Genomic DNA, 17,806 nt, shown 5'->3' on the forward strand with positions numbered 1-17,806 from the left:
GAGCGAGCGATCGTGCCAGAGCAGTGACCGATACGAAGAGAAGCGAACGAGCGAGGAAGTGGTACCTGGGCAAAACGAATGATTCATTACACACAGGAAGGGTGGAGTTGGGTTAAGCGCCGGGACAAACTGGATCGAGCTCCCCTCACCAGACGCTCAGTTAAGAGGTGGCTGGGTATAGCGTGCGAAAGCCATGATGTGTTCGAGAAAGCATGTCTCAGGGCGATTTTGAGAAGAAAAGGTGCGCAACTTGATGCTGCGCACTTAGTAGAGGCGGACGGGCTTGCCCATGGTGCTCTTGAGGTGAAGAGACTTGACGTTCTGCCAGTTCTTCTTGAGGAGCGAGATGAGGAAGTTGATGGAGAGCATGACGTTGGCGAGGAGCTCGTCGTCGCTCATCTGAACGTGGCCGACGGCGACACCCAGGCAGAGAACCTTCTTGAGCTGGAACTTGAGAGTCGACTTGACCTCGGTGACCTTCTTCTCGAGGTCCTCGGCGTGGGAGACGGGCGTAGGGAACTTGCCAGCCTTGGAGAGACCGGGGCCCAAGAGACGAGGGATCTGCTTGATGAGGGCCTCGGAGGCAAGGAAAGCGTCGTGCTTCTTGGCAAGCTTCTTGACGAGCTTCTTGTTCTTGTTGAGCTTCTTCAAGTCCTCGACGGTCATGAACTCGAGGTCGATGAGCTTAGCACGGTCGACGTCGGCGGCGTCGGCGAGAATGCAGAGGCTCATGCGAGGACGAGGGATGTTGGGGAGCTTGACGGTACCCGAGAAACGCTTGTCACGCTGGGGGTCGTAGTTCTTGAGACCGATCTGGAGCTCGACGGTCTCGTTGAAGTTGCGGTGCTTCTCCTCAGAAGCCTTGAGCTGCGGTCGTGAGGAGGATGGATTCGGAGGTCAGAAGAAGGTTCATTTGACGTCTCTACTATCACGCTACACTCACGAGGCCCTGGATGCTGGTTCGCACGCTGGAAGTCTGGATCTTGCTCATCTTGAGGAGGTTGGAGGGGCGATGGTGAGGAGCAGAAAATCCAAGTCGTTCTCAGGCGGACCAAGAGGCGGGCGGCCAGTCGGGCGGGCGGGCTTGCCTGCCTCGATCTTCTTCAGCGGCGTCGCATGGGCAATTGGCGTGATTTCGGTTCCGCACCACAGCCAGGGCCCCTTCCACTGAAACGAGTCCAAACGAGTTGACCTACCACGTGGCTTCAGTTACTTTTGGCGCTCCGATCGACCGACGACGATTGGCTCGCTCAACTCTCCACTCGACTCGCGAAGCCGCCTCGGCGTTGACCCGCCGACTGCCACGCTCACTACCAACCACCACCCCACAGTCTCCATACCCCAGATCGACGCCCTTGCTGGCTTACCTGCCTCGCGATGGCATCCTCATCAGCCTCACCGGGCCCCATGCCGCTGCCGCGCTCCTTGCGCCCCCTCATCTTGGATATCCTCTCCAAGTCCGACCTTGAATCAGTGACGCCTCGAGCGCTGCGAGGCGACCTAATCAACATCCAGCGAAGTCACAACATCAGCCCGCCAGCAGACACGACGCGCCTCATTCCGAGCGGATTCGACTTCGAGGCCAACAAGAAGGCGGTGACTAGCCTGATCAAGGAGTGCTACGATGATGTAGCCGCGCAGCAGCAGCAGCAGCAGCACAAGGCGCCAGAGGTCAAGGCAGAACCGCCTGCTGAAGTCAAGCCTAAGCTGCCGGCTCTCAACGGCAGCAGCAATGGCGGAGGAGGAGGACTAGCATTACCAGGCTTGGGCGGCGTACGAGGTGACTCAGCAAGCGCAGCAACGCCCAAAGCATCACCGCCAGACGCAATCGCCGCCCAATCAGCATCAGACGCAGCCCTGGCAGCCAAGCTCCAACAGCAATACTCTGCCTCGGCTGGCCCTTCAACAAGAGGAGCGGCCACGACCAATGGCTCCTCATCCTCAGCAAAGAAGCGCAAGAAGTCAAAGAAGGCAAATACAGATGAGATCGACTCGGAAGAGGACTCGGACATCGATTCAACATCAGCCTCCCCAGCTCCTGGCAGCAGGAAGGCGAAGAAGACCAAGTCTTCTTCAACACGCGCCTCGAACCCGAACAACCCCTTCAATCGTCCCGTACTCCTCGATGCAGCCATGGCCGACATATGCGGAGGAGACGAGATGCCTCGTCACGCCGTCGTGAAACAGCTCTGGGCCTACGTAAAGGGGAGAGACCTGCAGAACCCTTCCAACAGGAGACAGATCATGTGCGATGACAAGTTGAAGAACTTGTTCGGAAAAAGCGTGGTAGATAGCTTCGAGATGAGCAAGTTGATCAGCAATCATGTAAGGAAGAAGGAAGATGTGCTGCCTTGATACCGAAGAGGCCGAGAAGAGGAAAACGCTTGGAATGCTCCGAATTACTACGCTTAGCTACGATACAATGTCACGGATATCCCACTGCTACCCTCGTCCTACTTGTGACGCCTGCTTCTCCTCATCATCGCCTGTTACCCCTCTCGCTGCTTCTGCCTCTTCCTCTTCCCTCAACCTAGCCAGTCTCAACATCGTCATTCCAGTAGAGGCAGTAACGGGCGTGGCGTCATCTTGCTGCCCGTCAGCTGCACGCCCATACTTGGCAAGCGTCTCTTCCTTTGCTCGTCTTCTCCTTTCCCTCCTTAACTCCTTCTCCCTCGCCGCCTGTCGTTGCTCCTCAGCCTCCTCCTCCTCACGCTGCAACGCCTTCGCTACACGGGACATGGATCGGATCTGCGGCCCAAAGGCGAACAGAATGAAAGGCGTCAGACCTAAAACGGCCGCAATAGCCGCGAGGACGGAAGAGGCTATCGGGGGTGTCAGGTTGTTGTACATGGGCGGAACGGCCAGCGAGAGCGTACCGGCGAGCACGTTGCGCAAGAAGGACTGTGCAGCGAGCGCGCTCGATGCGTATCGGCGGAAGACGTCGCTGAGGAAGACGAATACGCCCAGGTAGATTGGGAATACGCCCGTAGCGAAGAAGATTAGCCCGAGGATGGGCACGACCGGATCGACTCCCTCTCGGCAGCCCCAGGCGAACCAGAAGAGGCCCACAGGCACCATGATTGCGCCCACGGAGGGTAGGTAGAGTCGCGCTTCCGGTGGTGGCTCGCCATTATGGCGCTTCCAGGCGCGATTGTAGAGGGCTTCTTGTACGAGGTTGAGCAGCCAGCCCAGGCATCCACCAACGGCCAGGATGAGCAAGACGAGCGAAGACTGTTGTGCCGTCCAGCCATATGCGTCGCCAAAGGCGATTGGGATCGATCCGACCGACATGAAGACGCTTGCCCAGAGCAGGGCGATCCAGAGTGCAAAGCTGGTGACGATGGGCTCCGTAAGGAGGTAAATGAGTGGGCGCGAAACACTGGTCTTGACCATCTGAAGCACGCTGAGCTTCTCGTCGTCTGCTCGACAGCGGTAGATCGTCTTGCCGCCGCACTCCTTTGTCATCTTCTTTGCTCGACGAGAGAGCAGGACGGGCCCGCGTGTCTCATCGAACAGGACAAGCATGACCACTGCGACAAAGAGGGCAACGGCCCCCTGCCACCAGAGGGAAACACGCCAGCCGTGCGCCTGCACCGTATACGCCGTAGCGAGCGGTCCGATACCCTGACCGATAAAGACGATAGCGGCGAAGAAGCCCATGGGCAGCCCACGGTCGTGTGAGCTGAACAGGTCCGCCACAATCCCACCCGTCACTGAGTTTCCAGCAGAGGCGGCCGCACCCTGCACGATTCTCGGGATATGGATTCCGTATATGTTTGTGGCCAGGGCTTGTGGGATGAGCATGAGGGCGGTGAGGAAGGCGGAGACGATGAAGATCTCCTTGCGGCCTACCAGCTCGGAGAAGGGGGCGAGGATGAGCGGCGCGACGGCGACGGAGCCTAGGTAGGCGGTGTTTCCCAGTAGGTAGACTGTTCCAGAAACGCCGAACTCGCGGGTCACTTGCTCTTGACCAGCGTCGAAACCGACGGCTGCAGGTGCGAGGACGGGAAGAAGGTGTGAGCTCGAGGAAAGTGACATTGCGAACGGCATCGCACGGACTCACCAATGATAGCCGTGATGGCCGTGAACAGGAACACAGCAATGACCAATGTCCACTTCTTCCTCCGCGGCCAGTTCATCGGATCTTCTGAGTCTCCTTCCTCCCATTCGATATACACCGCCCCGGGGGCAGAGACGGAGCGTGAGAGGCTGAGGGCTATGTGTGGATAGTGCGGTGATGGGGGCCGGTTGGAGTTGCGGGAAGTCTGCCGGCATAGCTGTGAGGGCTGAGGGCAGCCCGGACCTGCGCATGGTGGGGCTTCGGGGCCCTCAAGATTGCTGGGATCGACCGCGGCGTCCTTACGGATTCGGGAGGGCCGTCGTTGGGGTTCGGCGAAGGAGGCGCTGCGACCCTTTTTCGGTGGTGGAGAAGCGACTGCTTCTACAGCATCGTCTGCCTCATCGTCTTCGACTGCCACGCCGTCGTCTTCGTCGTGATCTTTGAAGGCATCAAGCGTCTCGCTGGTGTTGCATCGAGTAGTAGCGCAAGTACTCGGGCTGGTGTTCTTGTCCAGCATCGACGGAGGTGGCGTCTCGTATGCGGGAGGAGCAGCAGCAGATCCTTCCTTAGTGCCACTTCCGCTGCTACTGCTACCAGCTTTCATCGTCATCGTCGACGAGACAGCAGCGAGGGGAGCACAGTAATGTGGATGATGATGATGATGTGGTATCGAGGCTGAGAAATTTCGCAGCCCCTCTCTGTCTTCCCCGCATCGTATCTCGAAACGCATCAACGACTAGAATTGACCGAGTCATTCTCCCGCGGCGTTAAGCAGGCAGCGCCGCCCACTCTCTCTCTCTCTCCCACCGAAGCGTCCGAAGTTCGACTGACCCTTGAAAGAGAAATCGGCGAAGCGTCCGATGGCCAAGCAGCAAGAAGACGGAGCGGAACTTGGGCTTCAAGAGGTGGTTCTGCCACGCGAGCGTCGCGACGTCGAGAAGTGGCCTCAGACCGGCGGCACGGCCTATGCAAGGGGCAGGACGTCGAGGCACGCATCTTGCCTCCGATGGAGCATCTTCAGCTGCTGCTAGCTTGTAGAAGCCTGGCTGTCACGACGAGGGCGCCGACGAGCCGTCGAGCTTCAACGACTTGCCTTGTTGAGTAGGTCGCTACCAGCGCGAGGATGAATCGCGATCAGGTGGCAGCATCGCGTTGCTGAATTAGGAGACGTCAGTGAGGTGGGGGGGGGGGGCGGTCGATTCGAATAGACAGGAGAGGTCCAATATCTTTGCTCGACGGTGATGATGACGATGAACGGCGAGCACTGTGTGCACCTCATCGTTGACTCAAGCTTTCTGCCTACCGACCCCTGGAAGGACGCCACGCCACGGCAAGCAAAGCAAGCAGGCAGCTGCCAACCTCCTTGCGCCTCGACGCGCTGATCCTGTCTGTCTATCTGTCCGTCCGTCAGCGAGGGCTGCCGCTGCCCTTGCGCCCGGCCGCCTGACGCCTCGAATCCGCCAGTCCGCCTCCGCCTCAACCTCGCCCACACACACGCCTCCTTTCCTTGACCTGTTGCCCCCTCTCGTTGGCGTCGAAGAGGAGAGGCAATGGACAACCCTGTTCTCTCGGTGATGGCAAGCCCACCGAGATCGGGGCCAAGAGCTGGCTGGGAGGCAAGGGCTGGTCACTCTCACTGTCGCGTCCTTTTCATTTCACCATCTTACCATCCGCGCTCGTGTCCCTGTTACCACCACCCACGTCTCCCGCTCCCTTTGTCCCATCCCCCTCGTTGGTCCCCTTAGAGAGCGTGCGGCTCGCCGCTACTCGTTTGCTTAGTCTCCCTCACCTTACCACACTGCGATAGCTCTCGCTCCAACACACTCATTAATTGCTCCATCTCCGCCCCCAGCTTCCCACACGCGGCTCGCGCTCGCCGTCATCCAATCATGCGCTCATCAACATCATCACCATGGCGGCGGATAGCAGCGACCGTCGCCTTCTTGGCGGCATCATCACCACACTGCTTTCTGTCAGCCGTCGCAGCTCTCAGCGTATCACGACCACTCGCCGACCAATACCCGCAGATAGCCCACGCAGGTCAGGCCTACTCGTGGACCTTCTCCCCTACCACCTTCACCGGCGAAGACAACATCGAATACTCAGCCAAGGGGCTCCCATCATGGGCCAAGTTCGACGAGGCATCTCGCACCTTCACCGGCACACCACCACAGGGCAACCAGGACAAAAGCACCGTCACCATCACCGCAGCCTCGTCTGGCTCTCCTTCGTCATCCTCGTCCTTCGACCTCATCGTCGTCAACGAACAGAGCCCTATTTTGCGTACCTCGCTGGCCGATCAGCTCCCCATGGCATCCTCCTTGGGTCGCTCACAGATCCTGCCAGGCAACAAGCTTCACATTCCGTGGGGCTGGTCCTTCTCAGTTGGATGGCAGGGCGATACCTTCTACCTGCCCAGCGGCGACGCTGTGTACACGCATGCGACGATCAATCACGACCAGCCGCTGCCCAGCTGGCTCAAGTACAGCCCGCAGACGTACGCCATGTGGGGTATTGCGCCTAATGTGCCTGGTGCAGAGGGCACCGAGTTCGTCTTTGTGCTCACGGGGTCGAACCTACAGGGCAAATTTGGTGGGACGAGCACCAACATCAGCATCGTCTTGGGCACGGGCAACCTCGCAGAGGCGACGTCTTCATCTGCGGCTGGATCAGCGACAGCTCTGCCCGCACTCAATGCTACGGCGGGCCAAGAAGTCAGCTACACCATCCCGCTCTCTGCATTCCTCGTCGATGGCCATCCTGCCAGCGCCAACTCGATCAATGTCACGGCAGACACGTCGTCCCTCCCTTGGCTCAGCTACGACGCTCCCACACGTACGCTGAAGGGAACTCCGCCCACCAACAGCGACGCAACAGCCTCCAACACTTCTCTGCCGCTCACTGTCACCAACTCGTTGGGCAAGTCCCTCAACGCCAAGCTGCCAGTCAACCTCTTCCCGCCAACCTTCTCCGCTGCCACACTTCCCAACGTTATGGTCATGCCGGGGCAAGACTTCAGCGTCTCCCTCGCCGAGTACGTGCGGGACAGCGCGCAGCATACCATCAGCCTGGCTCTGGACCCCGAGTCGGCGAGCCAGTGGGTCCACTTCGATGCTTCGAGCCTTGTCCTGTCTGGTACGGCGCCGCAGATGGGCTCGGATGAGAAGGTCAAGGTGACGCTACAGAGCGCAGCTTCTTCAGCAGCAGCCGCAGCGTCATCCTCCTCCTCCAACAATCCGCAGCGTCGCGCCGACGCGAGCGACAGTCCCTCAAACTCGGCATCCTTCTACATCGCGCCTCAGGGCTCCAATCCTGGCCGCGCACCTGCCCCAAGCGATGGCAATGACGACGGCTCCTCATCTGGCAACGGTCTCTCGCAACGCACCAAGATCGGTCTCGCGGCAGGCTTGGGCTCAGTAGGCGCTATCATCATCCTGATCCTTCTCCTCATCTTTGCACGACGATGCTGCGCAGTCGAAGAGCACGACAGACACGGCAATGTCATCGTGCCGGGCAAGTCTCCTGCCTTCTCCGAGCGCACGCTCACCAACAATGATGCGTCGCCCATGTGGGGGCAGGAGGCGGACAAGAAGGAGAAGCACCTCGAGAAGACGACGCCCCAAATGGTGCAGGCCAACTCGCCTTACGAGGAGCAGGGGAAGGATCTGAAGGGCATCTTGATTGGTGGTAGGCACTACGGTGGTAGCCCTGCGATGGACAACGCAGCATCGGGAGAGGACGCTGCACCTCGCCAGCATGGCTTCATGTCTGCACTCGTGGCCGGTGCTCGTAAGTGGTCATCACGCAACCTCTCGCAGCAGGCGGACCCTCAGGCCTCTCACGCTCAGGTTCTCGCCCACCCGCCATCCCAATCAGCTCATCGCGGTCGCTCCGACTCCCAAGGGCTCGGCCTCACGGGACTCGACCTCGATGGCGACACGCCCGATTCGGACGACCCGTACCGCGGCACAGGCACAGCGCCATCACGCAGCCACTTGAGCATGCGCAGCAAAGAGAGCTGGGAGGAGGATCTCTTCTACTCTTCGACGGAAGCCGCAGCTCGTGGAGTGCCCATCAGCGGCCACCAGCAGCACCAGCACGGCAATGCCCTCGCTCCCGTCATTGAGGTGGACGAGGTGCCGACTCGCCGCGGTGGTAGCGACAGCAGCATGAGTGGGCGTGGTCGTCATTTGCGCGTCTCGAGTCGCTCCAATCCGATGCGCCACCGCAGCGGGCACAGCAAGAATTCGCCCTCCTTCGTTGCGTCAGACACCTTCGACACTCCTGCTGCCGATGAGATGCCCACCAATGAGTCCGACCCCTACGTCATTGGAACGGCGCAGCGTGTAGACGTACGCACGCTCGCCAGGCAAGGGTCAGTGCAGAGTCGTCGCCCCGATGTCACTCGTGGCCACCACCACTCAAGGAGCATGCACCTCGAAGATCCGAGCGGTGCCTTTGAGGATGCGGAGGACGAGGTCGGCCAGATGGTCGGCCAGAACCGTGAGAACAACGCCGTTTCCCCTACCGAGCCTCTCCCTCCTAGCCATCTGGAAGCCCTCGCACACATCCAATACCCGCAGGCAGTGCAAGCTCACTCCCCTCGTCCTCCCTCCTTCTTCGGTGGCTCGAGCATCGCGTCCAACATTCGACCAGAGGACACCATGCGTGCCGTAGCCACTCCTCCGCGCCAGCAGCACCAAGCCCCACGCACGCCCGCCGGCGCCCTTGGCTCTCCACAACGTCCCACCTCCCGCTCCGGGTTCGTCGAACACCTCGAGGCTAACGTCTCCATGGGCGAGCGTATCCGTATCAAGCTCACTCCACCAGGCGGAGCAGCAATGATGGGTGGCGCTCCCGGCTCTCCGGGCAAGCGCTCCAACCGTCGCGGCAAGTACGTCCCGGTCCTGGACGATGCGAGCATGCAAGCGCACGGTACGTGGCCCATCTGGCTGAGCGAGTGGCTCCACTGGGATGCGGGCATGTTCGAGCTTAGCGGTGAGGTTCCCGTGGACTTTGAGTTGCCCGAGCTCCACTTGGCGCTCGTACATCGACGCCAGGGGACCGATGTCGCGACGGGGGCGATGGGCACCCCGGGTAGCAGTAACGGAAGCTCAGGCAGCAGCTCTCAGCAGCATGCGCCGAGCGCCGCAACTGGCCACCGTCGTCAGGGTAGTCAGGACTCAGCAATTACCGCCGTGGAAGACGAGGTGGTGATTCGATTGACGTTGTTCATCGACTGGCCCGTGGATCCGACGGGATCGGGGAATCACATCGCGCTGAGGAGAGGCGAGGCGGCTGGGACTGCATTCTGAGCGAACGCTCAGCCGTAGAGGGATGGTAGGCTTAGTCTGGCTGCGCATCGCGCCGACGGCCTGCGTGCCTTTCCCTTGCCTTCATCCTCCACCCCTCTACCACGTCACATTCTGCCCTCCTGCTCTGCACTCGGCTATAGACCTTCCCTCTTACCCCCAAGTCCCCCTATTCTCCGCTTGTATTACTATTCATCCTTCGTTCTGTTTGCTTCTTCTCGCTCTCGCACCAATACCCTCTCGCCTCTATTGTTCCTCTCCTGTTCTTCCTCTCCTTTCTTCTTTGGACGGTCGAATGCAATGGATTGAGAAGCCGCAACTCACGACGTCGCAGCGTGTGCAATGCAAGTTTACGGAGTCCGGTCGAAACGAGGTGAAATTGGGGTACGCTAGCGGCGTTGGACGTCACGACGTGGTGACAGGCAGCTGAGAGAGCGTCTTGCCTGCCTGCCTGCCTGACGGTCGTCGATGATGGTGACGGTGCGTGAACCATCCACTCGAACGGTGCTTGACGCATTGACAGGCAGGTGAGACTAATTCGCCGCGGTCGTTCAAAACAATCGTCGCCCTGAACATGATCATTCACATCGCATCGCGACGACGCTGCTGCTTCTTGGCGTCCTGACGCGTAGGTAGTGGAAGCATTGAGCCGTAATGGGCCACGACGCTCCCTCGCCGTGGCGCGCGCCGCGTGGGAGTGGCCTGACCTGGATCTGGGCAATCTGACGCGTCCGCATGCATCGAAGACACGCTTTCTGGCCGCGCATAGCAGTCTCATCTCCGCTCCTCGTTGCCTATCCCAGATTCTACCACGCAACTCCACTCCGACATTAAAGTTCCGATCGTCATCGACGACGAGTGCGACCACCAAGCATGATGATGATGCTGCAGAGAGAGGGAGCAGCCGGCCGCTGCTGCTGTGGTGTCGGATCGATTGATTGAGCAAGTTGCGCTTCAAGGACCGCCGGTCGGCTGCGAATCAGCATGTCTTCGATGGAGGCCGGGCCAGGCCAGGCTAGGCAATAGGACGCACAAGGATGGTGGAGTGGGAACACTTGCCTGTAGCGTCGAGGAGACCCTGCCATGTCTCGAGTCGGAGGCAAGAGAGTCAGGACGAGCTGACCTCGATCTTTGAATCGGACGTGCGACTCCCGAAACATCTCTCATCGCATCATCCCATCCATCCTGTCCTATTCGTTCATCCGCATCCCTCCATCGACTCGCCGTCGCCGTCCAGCCCTTGAATCTCTCCCTTCTTCCCCATCATTATCACCGTCGTGCGGACTTACTCACTCTCGCGGTCCAGGTTGACCCGCTACCCACGCTAATCCCTCCCCTCCTCCGACCGAGTTGCTTTCAAGTTCAGTCAGCCAGTATCGCTCCACCGAGGACTTCAAGGGCTCAACCCTTCGCCTTCGCCGACTCCTCAAAAGCAAAAGGTCATCGGACCGTTGGCACAAGATGGCGACCTTATATTCCTTCAGGCCTCTTCGTCGAACCTCTTCCCTCGATACGGGAATCATCAGGTCGCTACAGAGAGACGTCGAAGACGAAACGGACAGCGATAGTGGTAGCGAGCACGAAGAGCCGCGCCCACCTCCAGCTTTTGCTCGTCAGGTGCCCCTGTCGCAAAAGAGCCAACACCAAATCACCCGATCTCAAGACTTGCAACGGCCCTCAACAGCTTCTCGGTCCTCTCCATCCACGATGCTCGTTACACGGCTCAATTCCTTGTTCTCTCAGAAGGGCGAGAGAGGTAGCCTTGACTTGGCAAAGATTTCGCGGCCGGTACCCTCCTCCGCCGAAGCTGCCCACATCAGATCCTCCTCATCGTCATCAGCAGGGACAGCGCCCAAAGCCAAGCCGGCTGTCGTGGTGCAGCAACTTCCCCTCCCTACTCCCTTTGCAGTACGCCGCCCACAGCAGGCCAAGCCCTCGAATCCACAGTCACCTCGCTCTCCTCTGCTGTACTCCAAGGCAAAGGACGCCAACAAGGAGCCTGAGCCCAAGCCAGTCCCAACAGACTATGGGGCGCTGCAAGAGGAAGAGGAGAAGCTGGCCAGTCGATTCGATTGGTCACCGTCTACCTCGCCCGAGCCCTCAAGCAATACAAGGCGGTTGGCCAGACTGAAGAACTCGCCCAGCTTGACGTCCAGCAATGACTCGTCCGCGGGTCGCAATCCCTGGAGAAGTAGCAGGGATGTGTTCACTTCCTCGGCTGGCAGCACGAGTAGTCGGCCCTCGTCATCAAGCAAGAAGAGCTTGGACTTCGGTGCCAGCAAGCCAACCATCACCCCAACTCAATTGGTCGCCGTGACGCGAGGTCGCGAGCTATTGCCCTTCGACGCTCTGCCCGTCCCGTTCTCGCAGCCAGGAAAGCCCTCCACTCAACGTCGTCCAACGCAAGCGCCGCCCATCTCGCGCACAAGCATGAGTAGGGATCGACGAGTGCCCGTGAATGTGGGCAACATCTCAGCTACAAGCTCGTCAATGGACTTGCCGACCTTTGCCGCTCCACGACCGGCGCCTGTGCCACCCCTTCAGCTCCGCAGCAGCGTTTGCCCCGCCCCTCGCCCTACCTTTTCGAGAGCCATGAGTCATGGTGACGCTGAGCTCACCAGCTCTTCCACTATCGCGCAAAGCTCACTGCTTCAACCGCAGCCTCGTCGTGCCCAACCAGCTGCGAGCCCGTCTTCGATGCGACCGCCAAGTGAAGCCCTCTCGCTCAGCAACTTCGACTTTGAGCTCCCCTCGCTACTCGCTACAGATGAAAGTCGACTGCTAGCTATGGGCGCCCGCAGGAGCGGCTTCACGAACGGCAGCGGTGATTCGCCAACTGTTGCAAGACGACCTGACCTGCCCCACTCTCAGTCCATGTCCGCGCTCAGTAGCCATGCTCGGGCAGCCAGCAGCAAGCCGGCTTCCCCGACCGCGGGTGGTACGGCTAGCTCCTCGCGCACGTCATCGCCACGTCGCCGCTCGAAGCGCAAGAGCAGAGTCATGCCCCCTACACCGCCCGTAGGCGATCGTATCTCCTCGCGACAGCATCGCGGTGACTCGGATGCGACGATTCGTCCTGCCAACCCACTAGGTCAACAGATGGCAGCTTCGTCCCCTCTCGCATCGCCGCGCAATCCCTCGCTCTCATCGGCATCGCTGAGCTCCACTCCCTCTCCTCTCACCCCAACGCGAGGCTCACCAGTCATCAAGAGCCCGGCCTTGCCGCCGCGCTCACCTTTGCGGGAGCGTCGTCGCAAGCTTGGCCCTGCTCTGGCTCTCGGTGGCGCAAGCATGGGTGCGGAAGCCCACGCAGGCAACACCCCTCCACCTCGACACCGTCCATTACGCCTCTCCCCCTCTGCATCTTTTGGTTCTCTTCCCCGCTCTGCTAGGCCGCGGTCTGCCTGCATCGCAGGCTTGCCGGCTACCCCACCTCCCATGCCTCCGCCAAGTGGGCCGTTGCCTGAGGTGCCGACGTACTTCGACATGGCGGAGAGCTACCTGCGCGAGGAGCAGGAGCAGCAGCGACGCGCTTCGATGCGCGCCTCTTCTGCCGGCAACGGGAGCGAAGAAGAGGAGATCATCTTCACGACCGACAGAAAGCTGCTCCGCCCGGCATCTACATCGACCATGGGCAGGCTGAGGGCAGACTCTGCCGCCTCTGCCGCGTCTGTCTACTCTGTGCCCTCACCATTGGCGGCACACTTCCCCTTGCCGCCACTAGTGGAGCGCGACGTCTCTTCGTCGTCCAGCACGGCGGAAGCAGCTCAGCCGCTTTCGATCACCAGCACCGCCGCTCCAGTGGTGCCGCTTCGCCAGCCATACGGTCACGGGGCGAGGCGGGGCTCAAACTCCTCGCGCGGCTCCTACACCTCGTACGGCTCCTCGTCTCCCGTCTCCACACGCTACGGGAGTGCGGTCAGCTCGCAGTCGCAGGGCCCGAGCAGCTGGGGGAGCGGCAGCGGCACATTCAGCAGTGGGGGGAGGAGGGGCAGCGGCATTGTGCCAGGGAGTGCCGCGACTACATTCGTCGGTCTCTCTACGCCTGGTGGGAGCAGTGCAGCCGGTACTGTCGGGCCTGCCACGCCACCCTCGCTGTATGGGTCGGGCGAGATGGGTGAGGCGCAGCTGCTCACCGCCAGTCCGAACAGGCGCGGTGGGCTTGGTTTGACGTTCAGCTCGAGCCCGAGTCAAAGCCCGGGCTACTACGAACAGGCAGGCACTGGTGGGAGCTGGTCGACCCTCTCACCGCCAACATCTCCTGCCACCACAAGCGGCTACATTACCGCCCGCAGCTCCGCGTCAGCCATGCTTCTCTTCGAAGCACTGCAGCTCGACGTCCTCTCACCGACTGCCGCTGCCTCAGAAGGGAAGACGAAGCTGGGTAGACCTGCTCCACTCGACCTGCGTCTGGGAAGCGGAGCGGGCATGGGCGCTGGAGTGGGCATGGGAAGGAGTAAGAGTGCAGCTCCTATTGGGGCTGCGACGAAGAGTAAGGTCCAGCGTAGTGGCCGTGGTGCCCGGGGCCAGCAGCAAGAGGGGGAAGCAGAGCTGGTGTGGCCCAAGTCGGCTGGGGCAGAGAGGAGGTACGGGTTTGCGATGTAGCGCGCGAGGGGTGCGCGCGAGGGGGTAGAGGCTTTCAAGAAATACACAGGCCAATTGGGACAATGATTCAATTTATTGTGATGTGAAAGTGGTGTAATGTATTTTGACATCAGCTTCGAGCATGGTGCGCGAGGTGAACAACAGGGTTCGGCGACACTCAAGACCCTACGTGGGCTTGTACCAGATGTCGACAGAGCTGGGCACCTGGTCGAGCGTGAGCTCGTCGGGCCACTCGCCTGCCCGAAGCGAAGGCCAAGGACACTGAGTCAGTCTGGCCCGCCAATGGTGCTTCATTCCTCCTCAATCGTATACGTACAGTCATCGTTGGCATTGACGTACCAGCAGGCGGGGCTGACAGCCTGCTCAGAGTTCGCTCCCAGACAGATGGCGAAGTCCTCTTCAGGGCAGTAGTCGTGAGGCCATACGTACCATCCACCATCACCGCAGGGGGTGCCTGAACAGCGAGAAGGGCAGAGTCAGTCAGACACTGAGACGTACCTAGCTAAGGTCAAGAGCAGCTTACCAAAGTTGAGTATGTTATCCCTCAGCACATTCCAGTCGGCGACCCGCGATGGCTCGTCTCGGTGGACACCGGTGCAAGAGTACGTGCCGATCGTCCTGTAGAGGCCAGTATTGATGTCCACCTCTTCCTTCAGAGTGACAGGAGCGTTGCAGAACTGCGGTAAGCGAGGGTGAGATCAACGTCAGCTACGCGAAGCATCATGAGGAAAGCGGCACGCGCGGCCGCCTACTCGCCTTCTCGTATTTGTACTGATTGGGAGACCCGATTCCCGGCTTCCAGGTGCAGACCATGTGCTTGGCCTGGTAGGCTGGGGCGAGAGCCATCAAGGCGAGTGCGAAGGGCGTGAGGGCGAAGGTGAGGAAGACCATGGTGAGTACGCGAGATGCGGAGAGGGTCCTAGAGCTGTGAAGGGCCCAGCTCAAGTACCTCTCGCCAAGATTTAGGCTCAAGAGCGGCGCTGTGTACAACCCTTGGCCCAAGAAGCCCTACCGGAGTTCTGTTGGCGCTGTCGTCGGCCCTTTGCTACCGCGGCACATTATGGCGTCGCTCCGGAGTGTCAGCCATACGGTACACCTGGGCGCTTTTGATGCCATCCCTGTCGGGGGAAGTCTTCCGACCCAGCGATTGTCCGCAGCAACGACGGCTGTGCTCTGCGGGACAGCTGACCCTGTTGCGCCTTGGCGTCCGGGTGAGCAACTCTTGGGGCTCCGACGATCTCGCTGCTGCACTTTGTCACCACACCTACGCCGCTCACGGACACCACGCATGTCTCGCCTCCTGCAGCTGCTCGCCATTGTATTGGCTACTGCGGCATCTCTGCCCGCTGTGCAGGGTGCGAACGCTACGCTGAGTAGGTGGGCAACTCTCATCGAATTGTGGCGGGATGGATGCTGACTCCCTTTGCAGTCCATGCCTGTAATGAGGAAAGGAACCGCCACTGTGAGTCAACCATAGCAAGGCGTGCTGAGCTAAGGCCGCTGACGGTGTGCCCGCGTCTAGGCTTCTACACTCCTCGTGGAGAATACCTCGCTCATCCTAACAGCATCGACCTCACCGATGATGACAAGCTGCTTTGGCTGGAAACCGATGAGACCGGCGCGAGTGAGTTGCGCTTGCCTTTCTGAACCGCAGCATCTGACTCAGAACACTCGCCTGACCTTGCAACTTCGCTCCGCAGCCACATATCTCTTCGACGAGGGGTCTCACGGCAGCTTCGCCGTCAGCTGCCTGAACGGTGGCGGCAGGAATGGTTTCTACTTCTCGCTGAACCGCAGATACTCGGTCATCACCCACGCCGCTTTGTCGTCTGGTAAGGCTACGGTCGCTTTCAATGACGCGATGTCCACGCAGGTGAAGTCCAGGCGCGTGATTGCAGCGGACCTTTCGGCCTGATAACCTGTGCTTCGCCCTCTTAAATTTATAGCCGCTGGGAAAGCCATCTACAGTTACCACGCTGGGGTTGATGTCATTATTCGCTGCCCCGTCTAGCGTATGCCTTGCAAGCCGCTCGATGCTCCTGATCTGCGGGTGATTGTCCGATCCGTGGCTGGAAGGATCGATATCAAACGCGCCGACGGCACGGGCCGCACTGTGGATCATACTGTAGGATGACCGATGGCAACGCGGACCGCTTTGCTTGTCGCCGATGCCCGGCAGATGAGTGCATCCGATCGGCGACAATGACGAGTTCCAGAGATGTCATATCTCCTGACCTCCTTTCCCTCCTGCATTAACCAGCCTTACCTCTTACAATGCCTGCTCTTATCTTCCTCCTCGTCGTGACGGTGACTCTAGCCGTGGCCGCTCCTCCTCCAGCGGCTCGTGGTTCGATCGTCAGTGTGTATGCCCCTGATCGCTCGCCCGCTACCTGCGCTGATCGCTCCAAGTGATACTGCGCTCGCTGCAGCTCAACGCTGCCATGCAGACCCCAATGTCCATTGTGAGTCCCGAGAGAGCCGAGCAGTCGACGGCAAACAGTATTGACGAGTGGCATGTTTTCAGGCATCTACGCTAGCCAATCCGTGGTCGAATATCCTAAAGTGCGCATGTCCTCCGGCAGCGTCATTGCTACCGAGGTCGACAACATCGGCTCATGTAAGTTGCGGAGGCTGGTCTCTCGAGCACAAGGCTGACATCTCTTGCGTCGCAGCCACCTTCGTCCTTGAGCAAAATTCCGTCGGCTCCATCACGGTCAGGTGTGCAGAGGGTGGCGGCCAAAACGTTTTCTACTTTCTCTTTCAGAACAAATTTTCACAGATCGACCACCGTCCGGAGTCTACTGGTCGGGCTACGATCGCTTTCAATGACGACGGAGGGCTTCATGTGAGGCAGTAGATCCAAGCAGCATCAGCTTCTCCTGCTGACCATTCGTTCTGCGATTCCGTGTTCACAGCCTAAACCCGGTTCGAGCGCATTCAGTCACATGGCAGGTGTCGATGCGACGATCTCTTGCCCGTTCGCAAAAGGGGTTGAGCACGAAGGCCTCGCTGATGCAAAGCTCGGCTAGGCTAGCCTACGCTCAGGCCCCTTCACTACTGTACTCCCATTTCATTCGCCACGTTCGACTGTGCCTTTCACATTCGACCCTTCCAAACCTTCCCTCATTGTCCGGCCAACTAAAGTCTCAAAAGAACTCAATACAAAACGAGATCTTCCCTCTCGCTCCGTCGTCGCTGAGGATGACCAGAATAGCGTGAGCGGACACAAGTCTTGGCGCGCTCGAGCCGCGCCTCGATCTGTCATGGCACTGCAAGACGTCCCGTGCCCCTCTGGCAATTATCTATCTGCTGGGAACGGTATCTGGACAGTAGTCAACACGCTGAGCTTCATGTCACGGTTCGCTGTCCCTTGCACCATGCTTTTGACCTGCGTGTGATCATTCGATCCGTGGCTGAAAGATCGAAATCAAATCCGCCGCAAACGGCACGGGCCGCTTTGTGAGTCGTAGGATGACCGATGGCAACGCGGGTGGTCTGGCAGATGAGTGCATCCGATCGGCGGCGATGATGAAATGGATGCTATATACAGTACTCCAAATTTTCCTCCTTTGCCTTCCTACATTCCACTGGCCGCACTCTTACTACAATGCTTCCCCTTGCTCTTCTCATCGTCGTCACAGCGACTCTCGCTGTGGCCGCTCCTCCTTCCGCAGCTCGTGGCACTTCCATCTGTGCGTACCGTTGGCAAGTCGACTCCTTACGGCACGCTGACCGTTCAGAGCGATACGCTACCAGCTCAACGCTGCAATGCGGATCCCAATGTCCACTGTGAGCCGCGAGAGTCCTGACCGCGTCGAGAAGGAACACG

The 17,806-nt window shown here is 59.8% G+C and overlaps 8 protein-coding genes across 8 annotated transcripts; 5 read left to right on the top strand and 3 right to left on the bottom strand.

The window, feature by feature from the left end:
• Positions 1 to 53: 53 nt before the first annotated feature.
• Positions 54 to 1,000, bottom strand: BDZ90DRAFT_241808 (putative ribosomal protein L10a.e, cytosolic). The gene is made up of 2 exons (XM_025507401.1): positions 944 to 1,000; positions 54 to 867 (listed from the first exon to the last, which is right to left on the bottom strand). The coding sequence occupies exons 1-2, from the start codon at positions 989 to 991 to the stop codon at positions 265 to 267; spliced, it is 651 nt and encodes a 216-aa protein (XP_025361218.1). The 5' UTR covers positions 992 to 1,000; the 3' UTR covers positions 54 to 264.
• A 273-nt stretch (positions 1,001 to 1,273) lies between these two features.
• On the top strand, positions 1,274 to 2,716 carry BDZ90DRAFT_233216 (SWIB-domain-containing protein). The gene has a single exon (XM_025506557.1). The coding sequence runs from the start codon at positions 1,378 to 1,380 to the stop codon at positions 2,353 to 2,355; it is 978 nt and encodes a 325-aa protein (XP_025361219.1). The 5' UTR covers positions 1,274 to 1,377; the 3' UTR covers positions 2,356 to 2,716.
• BDZ90DRAFT_221887 (MFS general substrate transporter) lies at positions 2,443 to 4,577 on the bottom strand (the record flags this gene model as incomplete). The annotated part of the gene is made up of 2 exons (XM_025504503.1): positions 2,443 to 3,989; positions 4,064 to 4,577. 2 exons carry the CDS (start codon positions 4,575 to 4,577, stop codon positions 2,443 to 2,445), a joined length of 2,061 nt encoding a protein of 686 aa, XP_025361220.1.
• Positions 4,578 to 5,644: 1,067 nt separating this feature from the next.
• Positions 5,645 to 9,458, top strand: BDZ90DRAFT_43762 (hypothetical protein). The gene is made up of 2 exons (XM_025509589.1): positions 5,645 to 7,849; positions 7,937 to 9,458. The coding sequence occupies exons 1-2, from the start codon at positions 5,950 to 5,952 to the stop codon at positions 9,373 to 9,375; spliced, it is 3,339 nt and encodes a 1,112-aa protein (XP_025361221.1). The 5' UTR covers positions 5,645 to 5,949; the 3' UTR covers positions 9,376 to 9,458.
• Positions 9,459 to 10,632: 1,174 nt separating this feature from the next.
• On the top strand, positions 10,633 to 14,056 carry BDZ90DRAFT_43774 (hypothetical protein). The gene is made up of 2 exons (XM_025509590.1): positions 10,633 to 10,709; positions 11,065 to 14,056. Exon 2 carries the CDS (start codon positions 11,080 to 11,082, stop codon positions 13,975 to 13,977), a length of 2,898 nt encoding a protein of 965 aa, XP_025361222.1. The 5' UTR covers positions 10,633 to 10,709; positions 11,065 to 11,079; the 3' UTR covers positions 13,978 to 14,056.
• A 580-nt stretch (positions 14,057 to 14,636) lies between these two features.
• On the bottom strand, positions 14,637 to 15,188 carry BDZ90DRAFT_233220 (hypothetical protein). The gene is made up of 2 exons (XM_025506558.1): positions 14,944 to 15,188; positions 14,637 to 14,869 (listed from the first exon to the last, which is right to left on the bottom strand). Exon 2 carries the CDS (start codon positions 14,866 to 14,868, stop codon positions 14,698 to 14,700), a length of 171 nt encoding a protein of 56 aa, XP_025361223.1. The 5' UTR covers position 14,869; positions 14,944 to 15,188; the 3' UTR covers positions 14,637 to 14,697.
• A 24-nt stretch (positions 15,189 to 15,212) lies between these two features.
• On the top strand, positions 15,213 to 15,938 carry BDZ90DRAFT_233221 (hypothetical protein). The gene is made up of 4 exons (XM_025506559.1): positions 15,213 to 15,350; positions 15,407 to 15,439; positions 15,500 to 15,601; positions 15,678 to 15,938. The coding sequence occupies exons 1-4, from the start codon at positions 15,266 to 15,268 to the stop codon at positions 15,890 to 15,892; spliced, it is 435 nt and encodes a 144-aa protein (XP_025361224.1). The 5' UTR covers positions 15,213 to 15,265; the 3' UTR covers positions 15,893 to 15,938.
• Positions 15,939 to 15,981: 43 nt separating this feature from the next.
• Positions 15,982 to 17,123, top strand: BDZ90DRAFT_275308 (hypothetical protein; the record flags this gene model as incomplete). The annotated part of the gene is made up of 5 exons (XM_025508873.1): positions 15,982 to 16,336; positions 16,407 to 16,439; positions 16,502 to 16,594; positions 16,650 to 16,822; positions 16,893 to 17,123. Coding segments are annotated over exons 2-5 (516 nt in total), but the record flags the coding sequence as incomplete, so codon positions are not given.
• Positions 17,124 to 17,806: the final 683 nt, after the last annotated feature.

This window comes from Jaminaea rosea (genome assembly GCF_003144245.1).
Source record: "Jaminaea rosea strain MCA 5214 unplaced genomic scaffold BDZ90scaffold_10, whole genome shotgun sequence".
Taxonomy (NCBI): Eukaryota; Fungi; Basidiomycota; class Exobasidiomycetes; order Microstromatales; genus Jaminaea; species Jaminaea rosea.

Bases quoted from the DNA above. Each gene is read 5' to 3' on its own strand.
- BDZ90DRAFT_241808 (XM_025507401.1), bottom strand. From the start codon at position 991: ATGAGCAAGATCCAGACTTCCAGCGTGCGAACCAGCATCCAGGGCCTC. The intron at 868-943 runs GTGAGTGTAGCG...TCACGACCGCAG, and splicing joins GAACCAGCATCCAGGGCCTC to CTCAAGGCTTCTGAGGAGAA.
- BDZ90DRAFT_233216 (XM_025506557.1), top strand. From the start codon at position 1,378: ATGGCATCCTCATCAGCCTCACCGGGCCCCATGCCGCTGCCGCGCTCC.
- BDZ90DRAFT_43762 (XM_025509589.1), top strand. From the start codon at position 5,950: ATGCGCTCATCAACATCATCACCATGGCGGCGGATAGCAGCGACCGTC. The intron at 7,850-7,936 runs GTAAGTGGTCAT...CATCCCAATCAG, and splicing joins TGCACTCGTGGCCGGTGCTC to CTCATCGCGGTCGCTCCGAC.
- BDZ90DRAFT_43774 (XM_025509590.1), top strand. From the start codon at position 11,080: ATGCTCGTTACACGGCTCAATTCCTTGTTCTCTCAGAAGGGCGAGAGA.
- BDZ90DRAFT_233220 (XM_025506558.1), bottom strand. From the start codon at position 14,868: ATGGTCTTCCTCACCTTCGCCCTCACGCCCTTCGCACTCGCCTTGATG.
- BDZ90DRAFT_233221 (XM_025506559.1), top strand. From the start codon at position 15,266: ATGTCTCGCCTCCTGCAGCTGCTCGCCATTGTATTGGCTACTGCGGCA. The intron at 15,351-15,406 runs GTAGGTGGGCAA...CTCCCTTTGCAG, and splicing joins GGGTGCGAACGCTACGCTGA to TCCATGCCTGTAATGAGGAA. The intron at 15,602-15,677 runs GTGAGTTGCGCT...TTCGCTCCGCAG, and splicing joins AACCGATGAGACCGGCGCGA to CCACATATCTCTTCGACGAG.